Raw genomic sequence first — 21,170 nt, forward strand, 5'->3', positions numbered from 1 at the left:
TTTCCCTGGCAGATTTGGTTGGGTGTTATTCAAGTGTGGAAGTAAAGCAGATGGAATATCCAATGTTAGGCTGCTCCTTTGTCATTAGTTCCTCCCATTCCTTAAATGTGTAAGGGGCACTGATACTATCTCCTGACTCTTCTCCACTCCCTGGTTTGAACCCAGCCCTCATGCATTGTTCCTAGATCCATCTTTCTAAGACAGGAATCTGACATCGACAATCAAAGGCCCAGCTCTTTGCCTTGATGTACACAGCCATCTCTGTCTCCTCTCAGTCTCACACATTCTATTCTGGTAACTGGCTGCTTCCCACTTGCAGAAATACTTTCCTCATTTCTTTATCCCTTTGCCTCTTGGACTATAGAGATGGTATGGAAAAGCCAGTCGGGAGATTCAAGATCCGTTGGGTGGCGAGGATGGACAGGCCTCCTCTGCCACCTGCTTGAGACTGGGCTTGACTGTACCCATAAGGAACAAAGAGTGTCCTTAGCCCATATGGTAGTGGTTAATGAATTTCAAGTCCCATCTATTTTTGTCCTTTAGTCTTGACTTTGGGACCTTCCTTCTGGGTCCATCAGGGCTATATTTCAGTTGGATACCATTAGCATCATCCCCCGAGATGGGGAGATCATGGGCCTCTAAGTGAGGGCCCCACCAGATATGTGCAGTGATCCAGAGGTCATCAAGGGGCCATTCTTTGCAGATAGTAGGTGCTTATTTCTAGGAACAACCCCTTTCACACCCTGGATGGCTTATAGAATTTTATATCATTTAAAAAATGTCGGTGCTTTTTCTATCTCAAATGACTATGAGTTACATAATTCTTCCTCTTTCACAAGACAGTCTTCCCATTGCCCTAAACTAAGGCAGAGTTGTGCATGGGGAGAAGGGTTTCTAGAAGGAGGGAATGGCCTCCAGAGTCTCCTCTCCATTGGAGCCCTCAAGGCCCAAACCTTTCTTCTCACTGCATCTCCTGACCGATGTACTAAGGCTACTGCATGTCAGGGACGAGGTGGGAAGTGAGGAGGAACATAATTCTTCCTCTTAGGGAACTGTTTGTTTAGTGTTTCTGGATCCTCACTAACTGTTCGAGTCCTGGTTTAGGTACAGTTAGAGGGTAGGAATCAGGGAAGACATGAAGAGGACACCATTGAGCCAAACCCTGGTGGAGGGGAAGAATAGCTTCAGTTGTTTGGAAGGGCAGCTGGCCAATGCCATCCCACTTCAGTTTTTCTCTTCATGAAAAGATATTGCAAGTGTTAAACCTTAATTTTTAACTTCTAGTTTTTAAGGGTCAGTTCACCAAGAAATCTTGGAAAAGTGGATAGTGTAGTGCAGTTTCCATTACCCAAGATGGATCTGTTGGACATTGGTTCCTTCATACTTTGAGGTCCCTTTGAGAATCTGATAAAGTTCCTCCTCCCCCCCAAAAGACACACATACATTACAGAAAAATATTTAGATTTTAGTTCCAAGGGGGTTCAACAACCTCAGCTGGGGTTGTCTATTCTTGGCAGGAGAATTTCCCTATAGGTTCTTGGAGACCCTGCTTTGAGAGAGACCATACAGGTCCCATAGAACTATCTGCTTATATGATAATTTTCTTTTTTCCCTTCTGTGCTAATTGCCACATGTTGTTAAGCCTGTGCCTAGGAACTTCCAGAGCGGGGAACTTATCATGCAGCTCTTTCTACTGTTGGTAATCCTACCTGCTAAATTCTTCTTCATCCTAAACTGAAACTGGTTTCTTGATTTCCATTCCTGGTCACATCCGGTACGGCCTGGAAAGACAGCAAATCATCTATTAATTTTATCTGCTCTCTTTTCCCATCCTCCCTGAGTTTAAAGTCTTTTATTTGGGAACTTGGGTCCTGAGGTCACCTGAAAAGATTTCTCCATACAAAGTAGGAATCTCTGTAGCATTTTACAAACCGTCCTCTGAGAACCGTCTTGAGAAAATCAATAAGTTTCTGGTGAATGAATGAAGTCTCCCAGGGCCGAGTGCATTTGAGGAAAGTCACAATGCACATTAGCATATTGGAAACTCTGCAGGTAAGACTTTTTCATGGTTCTGCTATTCTGGGAGGCAGAACAACTGATGCTGGATTAAAGAACTACTACTCTGTATGAGATTTTTAAAGGTTTAGAGGGAATGATCCTTTTAAGGTATGGAATATAACCCCTCTTTTTTCTCTCTCTACAGCCTCTTGATTTTGAAACGGCAGCCTTCTCCAACATTGTGTTCAAAGCAGAAAATCCTGAGCCTCTTGTATCTGGTGTGACGTACAACGCAAGCTCTTTTGCCTCGTTCAAGCTTATTTTAACAGATGTGAATGAAGCACCCGTATTTTCCCAGGATGTATTCCAAGCAAAAGTCGGAGAAGATGTTGCCATTAACACTAAAGTGGGCAACGTGACTGCCAGGGATCCTGAGGGTCTGCACATCAGGTACAAACTAGGGCTGGGTGTCCTTAGGGCCTGGGGCAACCACAGCCAAAGGGGATGAGGGAGGGAGGGGAAGGTGCACTGGCTCCAGGGCTGTCTCCTGACCCAGCAGCCAGAGGCAGGTCTGTGGCCTTGACTAGGCAACAACAGGTTTGGCTCCAGCCAAGGGCTGGTGAGTGGAAGGCGTGGACTTCACCTCCTACACACTGGGTGAGCCAGAGCCAGGCCCTGTGTCTAAGCCAGTCATAGAGGCTGGGAAGAGGTTCCAGCCCAAAATAGAAGGAAGCAAAAGCCCAACTAATAGATGAGGCCACTGTAGGTAGTTAAGAGAATCTTCTGGTTGTAGGATGCTTATATTCTTAGGCTTTCCAGAGACCTTGCCTAGGCAGCAAGACTCATTCCACACCCCACCCATGGAGGAGCCAATGTTCAAGATGAGGTGGCTAAACAAAATGTATTACAATTTCCATCTTAGTAATGCTCAGTCATTTTTTTAAAGTGGAATAGGACTCGTATGGATTTGCCTTAAAAATGTGCAATGATCATTTGCTCAAGATATGTATATACATAACTAAATGGTACAGTCTTTAATATCGTACAGTTAATCATATGGATAGGTCTTGAACTTGGATCTTTTGCTTCTATTGTATGACATTTTCTGTATCTAGGCCATAATAAGTGTTAGTTTTGCCACTAGTGTGACTTAATATACATGTGGTTATAAATGACAATTTCCCATGTTTCTCTAAACTTCTGAGGGTAATCATTCATTCCACTGAGTTGTCCTTTAGGTATTTAGAATGAATTTTAATATCTTTTTGGATTATCAGTCATGGCATATATTAGTCCATTTTTTATTACCAGAACCAAATACCTGAGGCAGGCTAACTTCATGGATGTACCACATCACAGGAGCCTGTGCAAGGGGAAGACATCATAGTGCCTGGTAGGAAGCTGGACAGATGGGGTTCCACAATCCCTTCTGAGGGCACTAGCCAGTTGACCCAAGGATCTCTCTCTCTCTCTGCCCCACTTACCAAAGGCCCCACCTCCCAATACATGAACCCTTGGGGGACAAACTCAAACCAAAGCTAGGAGAAAAGTTAGCATCCTGCTGTTTTACTCTCTACTTCTCCAGTTTTGTAAAGAGAAAAAGAAACAGGTTCTACTAGATATAAAGCACAGTATCTATGCTATACTATCAGTCACAGATTAGGCTGGGGAGAAAAATTTATAAATTATACAGCCATGTATTGTCTAACAAATGCTTCTACCTCCTTCCTGAAAATGCTATAAAAATCGTTGGTCCAAAACAAGTGAAGAAAAAATTTAGTTTTTAAGGGGGAAAAAATGAAAACAACTAAGAACATTTCTCTGATGGATCAGGGAAAGCATCTACCTACCAGGAAGTTGTAGTTGAGGTCAGTGAGGGAAACGGGGCAAGACCTGGTCCTGAAGGACAAATGAAAAGAGTATCTTGGGAATGATCAGTCCGTTCAGATGCCAGTAATAAGTTAGTAAAGAATTAGGGATGCCTCAAGTTTTTGCTTGGATAATTTAATTCTCCAGCTCCATACATTTTAGAATTCATCAGCAAATGTAATAGATTCTTTTGTTGAAATATACCCAGAATCCTAATGATTCTCACTCCCTCCGACATGTACCAAGCCACTGACCTCTCGGCTCTGAAGCCACCCTTGCTCCTACCATACTGCTCTGTACTGTACTGAGGCAATTCACTGTTCTGTAGTCACAGTGAGCTTTTAAAGAAAGCAAGCCATTCCAAGTTTTCTGGAGAGTCTCTATACTGATTTCCATAGTGGTTGTACCAATTTGCAGTTCCACCAGCAGTGTATGAGTGTACTTTGTTCCCCGTATCCTCATCAGCATTTATTGTTGGTTTATATGCAAAGGACTTAAAATTGGCATACTACAGTGACACACCCTCATCAATATTTATAGCAGCTCAATTCACAATAGCTAAACTACAGAACAAATCTAGGTGCCCTTCCACAGATGAATGGATAAAGAAAATGTGGCATATATACACAATGGAATATTATCTAGCCTTAAAGAAGAATGAAATTATGCCATTTGCTAGTAAATGGATGGAGCTGGAGAATATCATGCTAAGTGAAATAAGCCAATCCCCCCAAAAAACAAAGGCTGAATGTTATCTCTGATATGGGGATGCTACCTCACAGTAAGGGGGAGAATAGGGAAGAATAGAAGTACTTTGGATTAGACAAAGGGGAATGAAGGGGGTATGGGAATAGGAAAGATAGTAGAATGAACAGGATGTTACTATCCTATTTGCCTATGAGATTACACAGCTAATGTAATTCTACATCATGTACAACCAGAAGAATGAGAAAGTATAATCCATTATATATGTATACATTAGAATAAATTTTGACATTTTATATATATAATATCATGCATAACTAATATTTTTTAAAAAGCAAGCCAAATCACCCAACTCCTCTTTCCAAGCCCTCAGAAAAGTTCTCACTTCTTTCACAGTGAAATCCAAATACAGAGGATTTCTTGTTCAGCACCCATGTAACTGTGGTTGGCCTATACAGTATACTTAAAAGGGAAAAATTTAAGCAGAATTTTGATCATTGTTTTACTCCTGGACAAGTTGGCTGTTTTCAGCATTTTTCATCATAGAAAATATTTTGAATATATGTGAGCATTTAATTTTTTAACTTCTATCATATGTTTAGGTAAATGTTCCGAGAGAGAGAGAATTTGGTCTAAATATATGCACATCTCTATGGATTTGATGTGTTGTACTCATTGGTCTTCCTGTGATTCGGGGCTTGTCTCGCAAATTCGTCTTTCATACCTCTCCCAGTGGGTTTCATTTCCACTTACCACCATAGGGTGGTCGCCCTCCCCTCCCTCTGGGACAACGTTCAAATCTGTGGCCTCATCTCTTTCCACCCCCTGCTTCAGTGTGTATTCCAGCACTGCTGTTGTGTCTCACACAGCAAGCTATCCTTGGCCTCTCTGCTCTAGCTTGTGCAACCTGTCCTGCTTGAAGCACCCTTCTTGCCCGTTTTAATATCACCTTCAGAGAAGACTTCAGATTGCCATAAATTTTCCTGAGATGCCAGTGGACCCCTTCCATTGTATGTACCACACTTTTTGGTAATTATCTGTTTCTGTGTCAGCCTCCTCCACTGGCATGAACCCTCTGTTGGTGTGCTGCCTGATGGTAGCTCTCAACTGATGATTCTTGAATGAGAGATTCATGGTGTCACCAGCAGTCTATGTTTATCTACCCATCTTACCCAATGTCTTCATCACTGGGTGCTACGGTTTCCTTAGAGGGGGCAATTTGCTGAGAGATTTTAAAATATGCTTCCAGGTTGCTTTAATTTGTGTTCTTTGATTACCAGGAATGCATAAAATGTTCTTACCACACTTGCAACTAGACCTTTCCTAAAAAGCAAACGCCGCTTTGCAAGGATGAGCAAATCCTTTGAAAGATGTGAAATTGCAATTGAAAAGATGAGATAACGAGTCTTTTAATGGTGTAAATATACTAGTGATAATGTAGACGTAGTGTGGCAGTGTGCAAATTTTCTTTTCATGCATAGTCATGCGGCTTTCTGCTCTGTTCATTTTATGAAGATATTCACTGAGCGGGGACACAAGAGGTTGGCTTAAAATTGACCCCGTCACTGGTGAGATCTTTAGTGTGGCTCCGCTGGACAGGGAAGCAGAAAGTGTGTATCGGGTACAAGTCGTGGCCACTGAAGTAGGTAAGCAAAATAAATCAGGTGGGGGGGGGGACGGGATGCATCAATAGAAATGAGCAATAAAACTGGAGAGTGTGAGAAACTCAAGGTGAAACCACTATACTGGAACAACTAGAAGGGGCCAAAGTGTAGGAGCACTCCCCCTTCTCTGGTTTTGTTAAAGGCAGAAACAAGCTGTGTCCCTGAAGGCTGGCTGGGCTTCAGGGGTGTTGCTTTCTCTTTGGGGGCTCCTGGCTGCCCTGCCTCCTCCAAAGAAGTAGTTGTAGATGTCTCCTGGGAGCCAAGTCGGACCAGTAGTCCTCTGACTTGTCCTTGAGACTTACATTGTAGCTCCTCAGGTCTTACCCTTTTAGAAGTTCTGCTTCTAATGTTTTATGGAATTCTTTCTGCTTTGATATGCATCAGAATTACCAGGCAAGCTTGGCAATAGAGAGCCAGGAGTCCACCTTTGGAGATTCTGCTTCAGTAGGTTGGGGGAGGCCAGGGTATCTGTTGTGATGAAACAGGGTGAACTTTTGAGAGAAGACTTTGCACAGATATGCTCAGGATGCTTGAGCCATCTCTACATGATCTTTGCATCCATTTAATTCAGTTGTGGTTGATAGGTGTCGCCCACTGGTTCTGAATGTTGAATTCTAGGGGATTTTTCAAGAGTAAGATGAAAGTAAACAGAAATAGTATACTTGTGAGTGATAAGGCTGGTGACTAAAATTGGAGTTTCTGTGCATTTAAATGAATTTTTCCAATATACAGTAGGAATTATGCAGATCAGATGCTGTAATTAACTAGAGATATCAATGTGGCTTCCCCAAAAAAGATAATTGAACAAGTTACTACTGAATATAGCTTTAGACCGTAAATACATTTTTAAAAATGTGAAGCTTGAGTTTGGAGGCTGGAATGGGGAACAGAGAAGGGAATCATAGAAATGGACCATGTAGGTGAAAAGATTAAGAAAAAAATCACAGCAATCAAGTTAAACTGAAGCGGACAGAGATGCAGAACCGAGTGCCAACTTCGGAACGAACGTGCGAGTGGACGGGCCCTGTCGGTCGCCTCGGGTTGAGCGCATTCCACTATCACATTGTATACATTTAACTCTTGATTTAAAAGCTCCCCGTTAATCAGCAGGAAGTTTCTGGCGGAGCTCCTCTGCCTCATGCTCCCCTACGTCATGCCCTGGGGATCAACACTTCACTTCTATGTGTCCGAAGGGCTTCTCACATTTTATAAGTCTCAGGATTCAAGACCACAGTCCAAAACCCCGTTCCATTTTCAGTTGTTGGCACTGAAACAAAGTAAACAGACAAAATGACTTCAAGAACACCAGGGGATTTTTCTCTGGTGCAGAGCAGCCAGGGTGTAGAAGACAGTGGAGAAGCTAGAAAACAGGCTTTCCTGGAATCAGAGAAGGGGCAAGAAAACAGGGCTTACTGGAACTGAAGCAGAGGGAAACTGGAATCTTGTTTGATGGCAGGGAAAAGATGGTCCATGTTTACATTGCACCCATTGTCCCTTTCCACGCACTTAGCATAACAACTTACTCCTCATGTAACACATCGGAAGGTTCTACAGCGGACCCAGTTTCATGTCCAAGGAGACCAATGCACTGAGAAATTAAAAAACTTAACCAAGATCACACAGCTACCCACTGGCCCTGCAGCAGAGGACATGTTTTTCATCTCTATAGCATGATAAATATTTGTGCAGACTTTACTATGTTCTAGAACATTCACGCACATGTGAGATTCTCACAAAGCTACATGTTTCTCAGCGGAAGAATTGAGGCTTAGAAAACTGGACTTTCATGCCTAAAGTAGTGCTAAGGAGTCATGAAGGCTGTGGGCATTAGACTCCTGGATCGGAAGCCTTTCTACCACTCACTAGCTGTGGGTAAGCCACACAACTTCTGAGCCTCAGTCTTCTCACCCATAAATATACAGTTTTTTTTTTTTAAAACAAAAATATATTTTGAAATGTGACATTCAGCACAGAACTTTTAGAATCAAAAGCTTGGTTTTATTACTACTATAAGTTTCTTTCTACACCTCATTAGACATTAAAAAATGCCTTTTTAAAAAAATATTCTTTGTTACTGAGAAGAAAATGAGCACGCTGATACCATATTCCAATAATTCAATTTCTTAGGCGGGTCATCTTTGAAGTCCACATCGAACTTCCACCTGACTCTCACGGACGTGAATGACAACCCCCCACGGCTCGCCAAGGACTACACGGGCCTGTTTATCTGCCATCCTCTCACTGCACCTGGAAGTGTCATTTTTGAGGCCACTGATGATGACCAGCAGTCATTTCGGGGTCCCCAGTTTACATTTGCCCTTAGCAGTGAAAACTTAAAAAATGACTGGGAAGTTTCCAAAATCAACGGTGAGTTGTCAAAACTCTATTGAGGAAAACATTGATAGATGATGAAATGAAGTTTTATTTGCCTCAACACAGATCTGCTTCCATGTTCCAGAAAGAAATATTTGTGCACAAGTATTTTGTAGGGATATGTCCTTTCATTTTTTTTTTCATGGCTAAGTCAGTTGAGAAATTGTCAAACTGTGTCCCAAATTAACATTTTTTATTCCCATTGATGTATGAGCGTGATCCAGAGTTCTCCCTAACACTTGCTATGCTCAGTTTAATTTTAGCCATTCTAATGAGTGTAGAGTAGCATCTTAAAAGATTTTAATTTATATTTCCCTTATGACTAATGAGTAAAGCATCTTTTTGTGAGCTGATTTAACTGTGGTGGTGAAGTTTATGGTCAGATATTGTTTCCATTTTTTTAAAAATTGGCTTCTATTTTTGAATTGTAGGCATCTACATGTAGTAGATGCATGTGCTTTGTCAGATATTTAAAATTGTGAGTTGTTCTCTACTTCCAGAAGTTACTATTTGAAAAAATATATATATAAAACTTATTGGTGCCTTATAATTATACATACTAGTGGGATTCATTGTTATGTATTCATACATGCATACAGTATAATGTAATTTGTATATAATATAAAAGATCTGTGCTGGAAAATGAAATTATAAGTATTTTCTCCCAGGAAATGGCATTTTCTTCTTACAGCAGTGTTTTAAGATTTTAAAGCTTTTTAAATGATTTAGTTGGTATAATTTTTCTAATGTTGAAAAAATTTTGCCAATTCCAAGGTCACTAAAATTTCACTGTCTTCTTCCCTTGAATTTTATAGTTTAGCTTTCATGCATCCCTAAAATTCATCTGTTTTTATATAGGATATGTGGTAAAGATCAAGGCATATTTTTATTAGAGCTAACACCATTTAAAAACTGTACTTTTCCCACACTGGACTATGTTGGCAACTTTAGCAAAAATTGAGTAGGTATATATACATGGATCTGTTTCAGAACTTTCCTTTGTTTCATTGATCTGTGTCTATCTTGATTACCATGGCTCTATAAGACTTGAGATTAGGTAGAATTTTGCCACTATCCTTTTTCAAAATTGTGTAATCTCTTCTAGCTGGTTTGCATTTCTATGTAGATGTCAGGATGTAGTGTGTCCATTTCTACTGAGAGAAGCCTGCAGAGATTGTGATTGGACTGTACTGAATCTATGGGACTTGGGCCAGTCTTCTAGTTTGGGAACAAGGCATATGTTGCCATGTTATTTAGTTCTCCATTAATTTCTCTTAGCAAGTTTTAGATTTCAGTGTATAGTTCTTGAAAAATTTCCCCTATTTCATATTTTTGATGCTCTTTTAAGTGGCATTTTAATATTCATATTTCTAAAATATTGGAATAAAATTGATTTTTGGATTTTGATTTTATATCCTATGGAACCTGAAAAATAAATCGGCAAAGTTATAGATCTTTCTACCTAGAAAGTTTTGTTATCTGGAACCGACATTTTTTCTTCCTGTCCTTTTTTTTTTTTTTTTAAACTGGGATTAAACCAGTTTAACCACTGATTCATATTGGTATTAGTTTTTCCTTAAAACTTGAGAGGACTTAACTAGTGAAGACGACATTGGAACTGGGTTTGTGTGTATGAAATTTTAATGACAAATTCAATTTCTTTTTGGTTGAGGTTTTTTACATCTTTCAAATGATGTATTTTGTTTGATTTGTCTAATGGGTTGGTATACAGTTATTCATATTTTATTATCTTAGTATCTGCAGATATGTAGTGATGTCATTCATTCTGACGTTAGAAATTTTTTTCCTGATAAATCTAGTTAGAAATTTAATTTTATTGGCATTTTCAAAGAACCAGCTTTTGATTTCATCAGTTTTATATTTGATTGTTTAGGTCTTATTTCTTATATTGTGCTTAATTTTATTCTTATTGTATTAATGTAGAAGCTGTAACAATTAGAAAATTTTTTTTATCAGGCATTTTGTGCTATAAATTTATCTGCTATAAATTTATTTTAGCTGCATCCTGCAAAGTTTTATATACTCTGTATTCATTTTCATTAGTTCAGAAGAGTTTTTCTTTAGACTTCTTCTGTGACCTGTTTAGTTTCCAAATATTTAGAATATTTTATACATCTTTCTGGTTCTCATTTAATTCTATCATGACTGGAGAACATATGGTTGAGCTACTTTAAAAATTTTTGAGACCGTTTTCCTTTAAAGCAACTTGATTACCTGCTATGGTGTAATTTTATTTTTCTTGTTCCTGAGGTTTACCGATTTTCTGGAAGAAGGGCTTAGAGTTTTCATTAGAATTGGAAAAATATTACTCATTATTTAATATTTTTTTGCTTTCTTCCTCTTCAGAAATGCAATCAATACATGTATTTAAGCCACTTGAAGTCCATCATTGCTCACTGATACCCTTAACGTTTTTGGTTTGTCTCCATTGTTAATAGCTTATGCAACTTTAACATCAAATTGGGAAAAAAAAAATCAATGAATTTAATTTCATTTTTTCAGAAAATCTCAAACTGTTTAGTTTTTAATCTCTAATTTGGGTCTTCATGTCTAAATATAACATTCTCAACCTTTCTTCTAGCTTCCTAAACAGAATATGACCACAGTAACTTGTCCTTGCCCACCATTCTCATGATGTGTCATTTCTGGGTCGATTTTGACATCTTGCTTTCTCATTTTTCTGTTCTTGGATGTCTGAATTTTTTTATTAAGTTATTTGGATGCTGAATGTTTTTATACTCCCATAAATATTCTTGAGCTTCAGTTACTTGGAAAGTGTTTTAAAACAACATGAAAGCATCAGTTTTAAGCAATTTTGTTTGGTTAGGCGGGACAAGGGCGATGTTTTATTTTAGAGCAAATTTTTCCAAATGTCTGAAGCAAAACCCTTCTGTGAACTCTACCTGATGCCCCTTGAATTATGAGGTTTTTGGTTCTTGGGAGTTCATAAAGATTGTTCTAATTGTTCTATTAGGGGGTTCTTTCCCCAGTCTTATGGAGCTACCTTATGTATATATATTCTGACCAATACTTGGTTAAGGACTTTGGTACGTACAGAGGTGCTGTCTCCCAGGTACTTGCTTCTGTGAACTCCAGTTGCCTTAATATCCATCTCCTTATTCAGCTCCATTGCCTCAATTCAAGGTCACGCCTGGACCTTTTAAAGTAGTAAGCTAGAGGCAATGGTAGGACTTACATCATCTATTTTTCAGGGATGGTTGTCCTTTGTTGTCTAAAAGCCAATGTCTTTAAAACTATGGTTTCATAATTTGTTCTTTTGCCATCTACCAAAAATGGCTAAATCTGATCCCAGTTATTCCATCTTTTCTAGAAATGAAAGTGTATGCCAAAATTAAATCTAAAAATCTTTCACCAAACTCTGTAAAATTTCTAGGCATGTATATGAATAGAGAGTTGCAACAAGATCAAAACTGTCTCTAGAAATGTGAGTCTTATAGAAAATTAAGAATGCAAAGTAACTAAAATGGGAAAGGGAAGTACTCTGAACATCAGAATAACATCCCCTTATTTCAGGACGTGAAGAGATTCTCAGGGCTACTGATGCTGTGACTCACCAGTGTCACAGAGCTTAGGAGGAGCAGGTTAGAAACTCAGGATCAGTTCTACAGATGTTCTCTCCTATGTACTCCCTACACACCATGCTGTAGACATCAATTCTCATTACTTATAGGGTATATATTTACAAATCATTGTCTAGCTAAGATTTATAACCCCCAAACCAATACTTAATAAAGGCTTTGCATTCACGGACCCCTGCAGAGTGCACAATGCATGCTCCCAGCTGAGGATGAATAAGGTGATACTTGGCCTCTGGATTTTGCTCACACTCTTGGCAAATGTTCTTTAGCAACCTACTTAGAGCCTTGTTTGGGGAATGTTTCTGCTTTTCCTTGGGGGGTTTGTTATTTAAATGGCTCTAAAGCAGAGTGAAGTGCCAACTAGTGTTCCAAGTGAAAGAAGGCTGTGTTGTACCTTAGAGAGAAGGGACACATGATAAGCTGCCCTCAGGTGGGGGGTGTGACACTGCTGGCTGTGAGCTCAATGTTAATGAGTCAACAATATATGTTAAATAAGTGTGTTTCCTGCCTGTTTCTGGCTAATATGTTCATCACTTGATTAAAATGCTGTGACTGAAAGCTCACAGGAATCTAACCCCGTGTGTCACTTAATATTTGCTACTTGAGTGTTTAGGGCAACACTTATAGAGCCAACTACTGGAAAGAATTGTATTTGTTTCTACCTAGAAATCATGAATTGAGAACTTAAAGGATGCTTTAACCATTCAGCATTATGAGACAACTCACTCAAAGGATGTAGGTGATGGCTTTGGGTCATTTAACTTCTCTCTAACCACTTCCCAACTTTGTATACAATACAAAGCTGAGTTCTCTTCCTGGTGAGCCAGGGCTCTAGAAGTTGTGTTTTCATGTCATTCATTCACTTTTCCCCTGTTTTGACAGGCACTCATGCCAGACTCTCCACCAAGCACACAAACTTTGAAGAAAGACTTTATAAAATCGCCATCCGCATTAATGACGGGGGTCGGCCACCTTTGGAAGGGACTGTCTTTTTACCAGGTGGGTATTTTACTGCAGGCAACTTAGGATTTTTGACTTTGTAGAATTTTGCACCATGTACTTGAAATTTAATCCTACCAAATACTGTTCGGTTTTTTCAGTTACTTTCTGCCCATGCGTGGAAGGAAGTTGTTTCCGACCAGTAGATAAACAGGAAGGGAGGCCCACTGTGGCTATGGCCGTTGGTATACTCTTGACAACCCTTCTAGTCATTGGTGAGTACAGCTTCTCTAGGCCCCAGAAACACAAGTTCTTCTCAGTGACTGCCTTGGTGGATTGCTTGGGTGGATGCTCACATGGCAAGCCAGGCACAAGTCGGAGATCTCCAACCAACCACATCCAACTTTATTGGTTTGGAGAGATTGCTTTAAGTAACCCTATACATATCATTGCCTTTTTAGTTTGGGAATATAAGAGGCTTTGTGTCAGCTTAACAATACTGTCTCAAATCCTGGAGATGATAACTTAAGATTTATTTGATTCAGAGGTTCCAATCCATAATTGATTGACCTCTTGCTTTTGAGTCCATGGGGAGGGAACATGTGGTGGCAGAGCCAAGCTGTTCACTTCATAGCAGGGGACAAATGAGAGAGGAGGAAAGGGCTGGCATTCCAAGGTCCTCTTTGAGGGCATTCCCTGAAGAATTGGAAGACCTTTCTTCCACAAGACCCCAATTCAAAGGTCTCACCACCTCCTCATAGCACCATGAACCCCTGAGGGACATAAAGCTCCAAACCCTATCCAGCTTTAAAGCATAAATTATTATATTCTAAGGCTAGTTACCTAGCTTTCAGGACGAAAGAAAAAGTAATGTCATTGCAGGGCCCAGCTATGGGTGGCGCAGCGTGCTTGGGCCAGGGTTGGGGAGACGCAGAGGTAGAGTCTCTGCCATTACTGGAATAGGTAGACGTTAGCTTTCCACTGGAGGTGCTGACATGCCTGGAATGCGACAAACCTGCCCTCTGTATATTTTCACAGCTGGACCCTGATTCTTTGACCCAAAATAGCTCCACTGCATCATTGCCTTGACTCTGCCTTGGCTCCCTCTTTGAGTTTGCGCTCTTTGCCAACAACTCAGCGCCTACTATTGTAATTACCCTTTTCAGTTGTTACCCTCACCATACGTGCACATGACTGAAGGGGTTAACAGTTTCACATACTTTCTCTAATAAAGAGGGGAATGGGGATTATTGTATTTTTACTTTTTTTGGGGGGGGGGGTACCAGGCATTGAACTCAGAGCCACATCCCCAGCCCTTTTTTGTATTTTACTTAGAGACAGGGTCTCACCGAGTTATTTAGCACCTCAAATTTGCTGAGGCTGGTTTTGAACTCATGATCCTCCTGCCTCAGCCTCCCGAAATGCTGGAATTACAGGCGTGTGCCACCATGCCTGGCTGTTCTGAGTATTCTTGATTGTTCTTTACCTCTTGTCTTTTGTCTCATGACCCAAACGATCATGGTAGTCTATGATTTATAGGCCTAAAGGATTTCTTTTCTTTATACCCTTCAGTGCAAACTCCTTATGACATGGTTGCAGCCCACCCTAACATGCACAGTGACTGTGCTTCCCTGAGGACCACTGCCCGCCACACACCTTTCACGCTAATGAAACTGGCTCTTGTAGGCCCCATTCCCTTACCAAGCTCCCTTCCAACTATTATTTTGCCCACTTACCTTGAAAGGGTTTTTGAGTTTATATACCAGATAGCAGTTTTCTTACACACTTATTTAATCCTTTAATCCCACAACTAGTTAATGAATGGATGAAGTTGGGGGTACATATATGGGTAGAACTAAGGGGATCTTACAATTTCATACTTCTTTAATTCTACTTATATATGACAACAGAATGCATTTCAATTCAGTGTACATAAATGAAGCACAATTTTTCAATTCTATATTGTTGTATACAATATAGAATCACACCATTCCTGGAATCATACGTGTACCTAAGGTAATGATGACCGTCTCATTCCACCATCTTTCCTGCCTCATACTGTTATTCTTTTTGAAAGAAGGTTGGGGTTATTACAAGATTCTTAATGGGCTTCTGAGCATCGAGTCTTTTCTGCTATGATTTGTCTTGTAAATGTACTGAGATTAATTTCCTTTACAGTCCCTTTTTTGGGGCTAGGGTTGTGGCTCAGGGGTAGAGCACTCGCCTAAAACGTTTGACGCACCACATAAAAAAGATTGTGACCATTTACACCTAAAGTATTCTTTTTTAAAAAAATCCCCTTTTCATAGTAGTAACATTTGTGCTAAGGTGTACAATGTAATTTTGTAGGAGTTCAGAGATGGGAGAAACCAGAAAGCTTAGGTAGTCTACTTAAGGTCCCTTAATAACCTAGGCTGGAACCACAAGAAGGGTGTCAAAGAAAATTTATATTTTGTGTAGACAATGAAAGTAGGCTGTAAGTGGGTAAGTAGCTCAGAACAGCTCTCTGGTTGTTCTGATGGGACTGTTCTCTAAGGGAGGAGGACTATGTGAATATGTACAAAGTTCAGGAATGCTGTCAGAAGCTTATCCACGCAGGAGTGTAGGACATTGGGCTATCATCCCTGGTAGAGGGCCAGCAGGTTAGATATGACTGGGAACTTGATGAACACTAATATCAAGTGATTCCTTACCCAAGAAAGCCAATGTCTAGAGTCCCTTGTTCACTAGGACAACGAAACATTGTTGAACTGCAAACAAATGAAGCTGTGTGAGTCACTTTTTCCTAAGAAGATTCTACTTTTCATCTGAAGATTCCATCTATTTGACCCTGGGTTTTCTCTTTTAGGTATAATTTTAGCAGTTGTGTTTATCCGCATGAAGAATGATAAAGGCAAAGATAATGTTGAAAATGCTCAGACAACTGAAGTCCAGCCTCTGAGAAGCTGAATTTGGAAAGGAATGTTCGAGTTTATATACCAAGTGCTCTTACAATGACTATTGTTCAATCTTACTTTTCATCCACATGTGCACTATATATATTTTTACAGATATTCCCTCTTGCCCTTTAATATTTTACTACTTAGATATTTCATGTGTTATAGACCTTAGAGATTTTTTTCCATTTCCCATGACATTTTTTTCCCCTCTGCAAAAAAACAGCTACTTAACCCAAACCAAAAATGTTTTCCCCTTAGGAAAAGATGATTAGATATTCTGTACATTTTTGCTTCATTAAGGAGATGATCAGCTGGATTCCATTTAAGCTTTCTCTGATTCCATCTTGTGCCCCCTTTGTCTGTATCTCCTGGGGTAGAGTACTGAATTGAGAACATTTGTCAAACAAAAGAACAAAGAGGACCCAAGAAAAAAATAAGAGCATCCCTGGCTCTTGTTATGAAGAGAAACTGTTACTAACCACCTTAAACCCACTGTGGCCGATTCTACTCTTTGATGGACAACCTCCAGCTTAGGAATGGCATAGAACCTCAGAAGGTACCCAGCACAGTTGCCCTGTTTCTATAAGGGCCAATTTCATAAACCTGGGTACATGAACCACAACTACCCAGGTTTACTCATTTCCTAACATGCTGCGCATGTTTTTTTTTTTTTTTGGGGGGGGGGGTGGTGGGTGGGGTACTGGGGATTGAACTTAAGGGCACTCAACCACTGAGCTACATCCCCAGTCCTATATTTTGTATTTTGAGACAGGGTCTCACTGAGTTGCTTAGCACCTCGCTGATACTGAGGCTGGCTTTTAACTTGCAATCCTCCCATCTCAGTCTCCCAAGCCACTGGGATTATAGGCATGTGCCACAGTGCCCAGCACTGCACACGTTTTATTTGTTTATTAATAGTTTGTTATATATTTAATATGTGGAGAAAATACCAAAGCATGGAACTGGTGACAAATCAAGAATAAACGTTGTGTGGCTGGTTTCGTTTTCCCAATCTCTTGGCTTATTTCTTTATTTGTTGAAGCCTGGATAACAAATAGCTGTTTATTGAAATTGCCTCCTATGTAGAAGTAATCTAAGTTGCTTTGAGTCCCTCCTGCTCATAGGGTCAGGGTTGATGTGTTCCTGGAAAGTACACTAGAACTTTAGCATTTTAAATGAGAACTTTGTTGAGCATTTCTAGGTCTGGAGCCGTTGTGTGGCTCTTGGTGTAAACCCTGGGAGCATTCAACATTGTTCTCCAAGAAGAACTCAACCGTGCTCCTATGATAGTTGGGGAAGAAGACCAAGGACTAATTTGTCACAAATTATCTTCTTTGTGATCTATTAGTTTTTTAAAGGCACAGAAGTGAAATGAAATACCTAAGCTGTTTTTGAAACCTCAGTCCCAAATATATCTTTCTTGTATAAGATACATGGTGCCTCTCAAATGAGTTATCTGTCTTCACATGGGGATCATTGATAGTTCTCATGATGGGTAATGTTCTCTCTTGGCCTACTTCACAGTAAAAGGCAAAACAAAAATCTAAGAACATCAAAAGAAAGTCTTCTTTGTGAATTGTATCCCAAGTTGAACAATCCAACTTTCTTAGCAGCTCTATAGGCACTTAAAAAATAGGCATGGGGTATCAGGCTGGTCCAGGACTTCTGGGCTCAAGTGCCTCAGCCTACCAAGTATCTGGGACTATAAGCATTACCTCTCTGCCCAACGTTTGCCTATTTTTAACCAAGGAGTAACTAATGGGACATTTAGGTCACTTAATATTGTATTGCTTTTCTTATTTTAGGAAATTCTATTAGCATTACTAGAAGAACAAGGTATGTCTGTTGAGTGGATTGAGTCCCTCCTGCCTCACCACTGTGTGGTCCTCCCAGGAATTATTGGTATCTCCTGATAACAGGCTGATCACACAGAACTTTCTCATCTAAAATAATTGGTTATTCAATATGTTTGTGCCTTTTCTTGGGTGGGTTCTCTCTCTGAACCTTCATACTGTCCCCATCTTAAGGTCCAGTGTAAACACTGGTCCCTCTGGGAAGCCTTCTTCCAGGAGACCAGACCACTGCCTTATCTAAACTGCCACTCTGTGGTGAGAAAAATGCTCTCCCCAGCCAGGAGCCATTGGGTTTACCAAAGGGAAACATCTCCCCCAGTTACCACCCAGTTTATATAGTAGGGTAGAGCTAATCCTTAGATTGACTTACCCCCAGATCTGGAGTTGGGTACTTGATCTCAGATTTACTTCGACAATTTTGGTAGAAAATCTTGTCAAAGGACTCTGTTCATGTGTAATTTACTAAAATAGTAACAAGCAAGCAGTAAGTTTAATACATTCCAGTTACCATAAGAGGTGGGCTTTCCCCTAGAAGGAGGATTGCAGAGAAGGATGAGGGGGAAAATTCTGAAGATGCTGAGTAACTGGATCCCACTATGTCTGAAAGCACCTGCCCTTGGCTTTTCTAGCCTATGAGCCAATATTTTTCCTTTGACTCTAAAGCACAATTGATTTCTACCCCTTGCAACCAACAGAATAGATATTTGTGTATGGCCCTTCTCCTGTTCTGCCATTAGTGCCCATTTGATTTCCCCAACTAGTGTGGGACCTCTCAGAAACCTCAGTGCCACTGTGTGAGCAGAAGTGCTGGTTCATGGTAGCTTCTTCATACTTTATTGAACAGTACATGAAATAGCTAATTCATCTTGTCCATTTAAATGCCACTGGTTCAACAATCTGAACTAAAGAAATGGTATAACTCATCTTTTGTATTTATTTGCTCAGAATATCCTCAAAGACCCCTCAAACTCTTTCCCACTCCACTCTCCTTTTGTCTATACACAAACCCTGATGCTCCATTCAAATATTCTCAGAGCAGGTCACAGTGCCGAATGAGACCTATAAATTACAAAGGTCCTCAATTTCTGAATGTTGAAGAAATAGCTGTGAGACCAAGAGGATTTCAGGGGTGGGTTGGGGAGATAAGCTCTCACAAGAACCTATCTCAGGGGCTTCTACAGAGCAGGGCAAACCAAGGTATTTTGATATAGAAAAGGCGCAAGCAAAAAAGGGAGATTACCTGTACAGTGTCTAGTGGAAGGAAATTATTTGCTTCCAAGATTCTGTACAATGCAACACTCATCATGGTAACATGGCAAACTTGGAAACTCAAGTGATCAGAAAGAATATTTCTTACAATATCACTTAAACCTCACCAAGTGTACAGCTCTGTAGCATTAAATATAGTCATACAACCATCACCACCACCACCAGCCATCTCCAGAACCTTTTCACTCTCCCAAATGAAACTCTGGACCCTTTAAACAACCCCCCATTCTATTGCCCCCAGGCTTTGGTATTATGGGATCCTGATCTCTTCCTCTTTTTCGCTTTCTGGCCATAGGTGGTCAGCTTTGCCTGACTCTGCCCATCTCTCCTTCTCTTTCCCTTCCCCCTGTCCTCCCTCCCCTCATATACATACATACCCACGCAAGAAAGGCCACATGAGAATGCAGTGAGGAAGAAACAGAGGAGGCATCTCCAAATCAGAAAGAACAACTTTGAAAACAAACCCTTCTGGACCTTGATCTGAAATTTCCAGCCTCTGGAACTGTGATAAACCTTGTGTTCTCCTAGTCCCCCAGTCGATGGTGCTGGTTATGGCAGCCCGAGCGGACTAATACAAAACCTAAGTCAGGATCCTTCTTCAGAACACCCCCACTCCAGTTCCCTTCTCAATCCCCTCAACTTCCTGGACATCTTTAACCCGAACCAGGTCCATACAGACCTTCCCCCAGATGTCCATAGACGATTACCTGGAACTCAAGGAAGACGGGAGGTGCCACTATTGGGAAAGCCATCCAAAGATCCACAGAGACCCCTCTACTAAGAGCAGCCTGAGTCACTCTGCAAACTCCCCTGCCCAAGCCAAGAAGGACACAGCTGTTTCTCACCTGCAGCAGGCAGCCCCTTACATAGGCCAGAGCCAAGCAGGGAGCAGTAAAGTCTCTCTCCACCGTATGCAGCTCTCAGAAGTGACCCTCTTGTGCATTTGCTTAGAGAAATGGTGATATAAATGAGTAGCATTGGCAATGTAAAGAACAAAGAATAGTTTTGTAAAACAACGACTTCCTGTTTTATTGATTTTCCATATCCCTATTTTTTAACGGACCAGCATTAGCCCAAGTTTTATTCGATATTTCACAGTGATTTTCTGAGTATCTGCTCTATGTTTTAAGTCACTTGTAAGACATTTGGGCTCTGGAGGAGGATGCCCTCCTGGGGTGGTAGGCAATTCTGGAGGGTGAGGGGTGCCTGGAGTCCAGGAGTAGTAAATGTTGATGGCTAAAGTCTAAGTTTTACTGAGACCTCCATTTGTTGTTTGTCTTCAAATAGTCATTGGTTTATTTGCAGAGAATCCAAAGCTCCCTTCCCCCGCTGTGTTTCTCATCCTGGGCAAGCTGTCTGAGAGGACAGTGAGGCAGGAAGGTCAAGGAAGAGGCGGCTACTGAAGCAATTGTTCATCTGATTGAGGGAGAGCATTTTCATTTTTTCCATTGCAACATCAAGCTGATGTGTGACTCTAGAATCCGAAGGCTACATTTGGAAGGAGGAGGATGTGCGCAAGGGAGGTGGGAATAAAAATAGCCCATGTGTTTACCCATTACTCTCTTGAATTAAGCATAGGACTGGGAGGAAACATATTTTTGGTAGAAAATGACAAAACTAGGCCTCTTTGGCTACTGGCCAAGAACAGATTCCAAAGACAGAATTTCCTGGGACTCTGCTTAGGCACGACGAAAGTCAGCCATGGCCTTGATCCATGGGATACAACGGACCAGGGAAAAGGTCTCAAAGTGACCAGGCCAGCTGTAGGGCAGGATGGGGAGGCCCTGGCTGAAGTTCTGCCTTTTGCAGTGGATCTCAGGCAGCCTCTCTGAAGCTCATGAGAGGAGAGGGCAGAGGTTTCCATGTAAACAAATATGGCCTGGTAGACACTCACTGAAGCCCTGGCCCAGATGGTGTTGAACATTTGTACTCGGGTTAAGC

At 40.8% G+C, this 21,170-nt stretch overlaps 1 protein-coding gene and 1 long non-coding RNA gene across 7 annotated transcripts in view; one reads left to right on the forward strand and one right to left on the reverse strand.

Moving 5' to 3' along the window:
* The window catches only part of Cdh17 (cadherin 17), a 29,853-nt gene extending 13,736 nt beyond the window's left edge, over positions 1 to 16,117 (forward strand). The window contains exons 7-12 of the mRNA XM_077800425.1: positions 2,204 to 2,448; positions 6,088 to 6,218; positions 8,364 to 8,603; positions 13,112 to 13,228; positions 13,330 to 13,443; positions 16,017 to 16,117. Of these exons, the coding sequence (XP_077656551.1) occupies positions 2,204 to 2,448; positions 6,088 to 6,218; positions 8,364 to 8,603; positions 13,112 to 13,228; positions 13,330 to 13,443; positions 16,017 to 16,117 (948 nt within the window). The remainder of the gene's footprint in view (positions 1 to 2,203; positions 2,449 to 6,087; positions 6,219 to 8,363; positions 8,604 to 13,111; positions 13,229 to 13,329; positions 13,444 to 16,016) is intronic.
* The window catches only part of LOC113178931 (uncharacterized), a 138,159-nt gene that overhangs the window by 46,758 nt on the left and 70,231 nt on the right, over positions 1 to 21,170 (reverse strand). For all 6 annotated transcript variants that reach the window (XR_013343883.1, XR_013343886.1, XR_013343884.1 and 3 more), the window contains exon 2: positions 1,710 to 1,781. This is a non-coding gene — a long non-coding RNA (uncharacterized LOC113178931). The remainder of the gene's footprint in view (positions 1 to 1,709; positions 1,782 to 21,170) is intronic.

The sequence above is a fragment of the Urocitellus parryii genome, chromosome 7 (assembly GCF_045843805.1).
Source record: "Urocitellus parryii isolate mUroPar1 chromosome 7, mUroPar1.hap1, whole genome shotgun sequence".
In the NCBI taxonomy this organism is placed as follows: domain Eukaryota; kingdom Metazoa; phylum Chordata; class Mammalia; order Rodentia; family Sciuridae; genus Urocitellus; species Urocitellus parryii.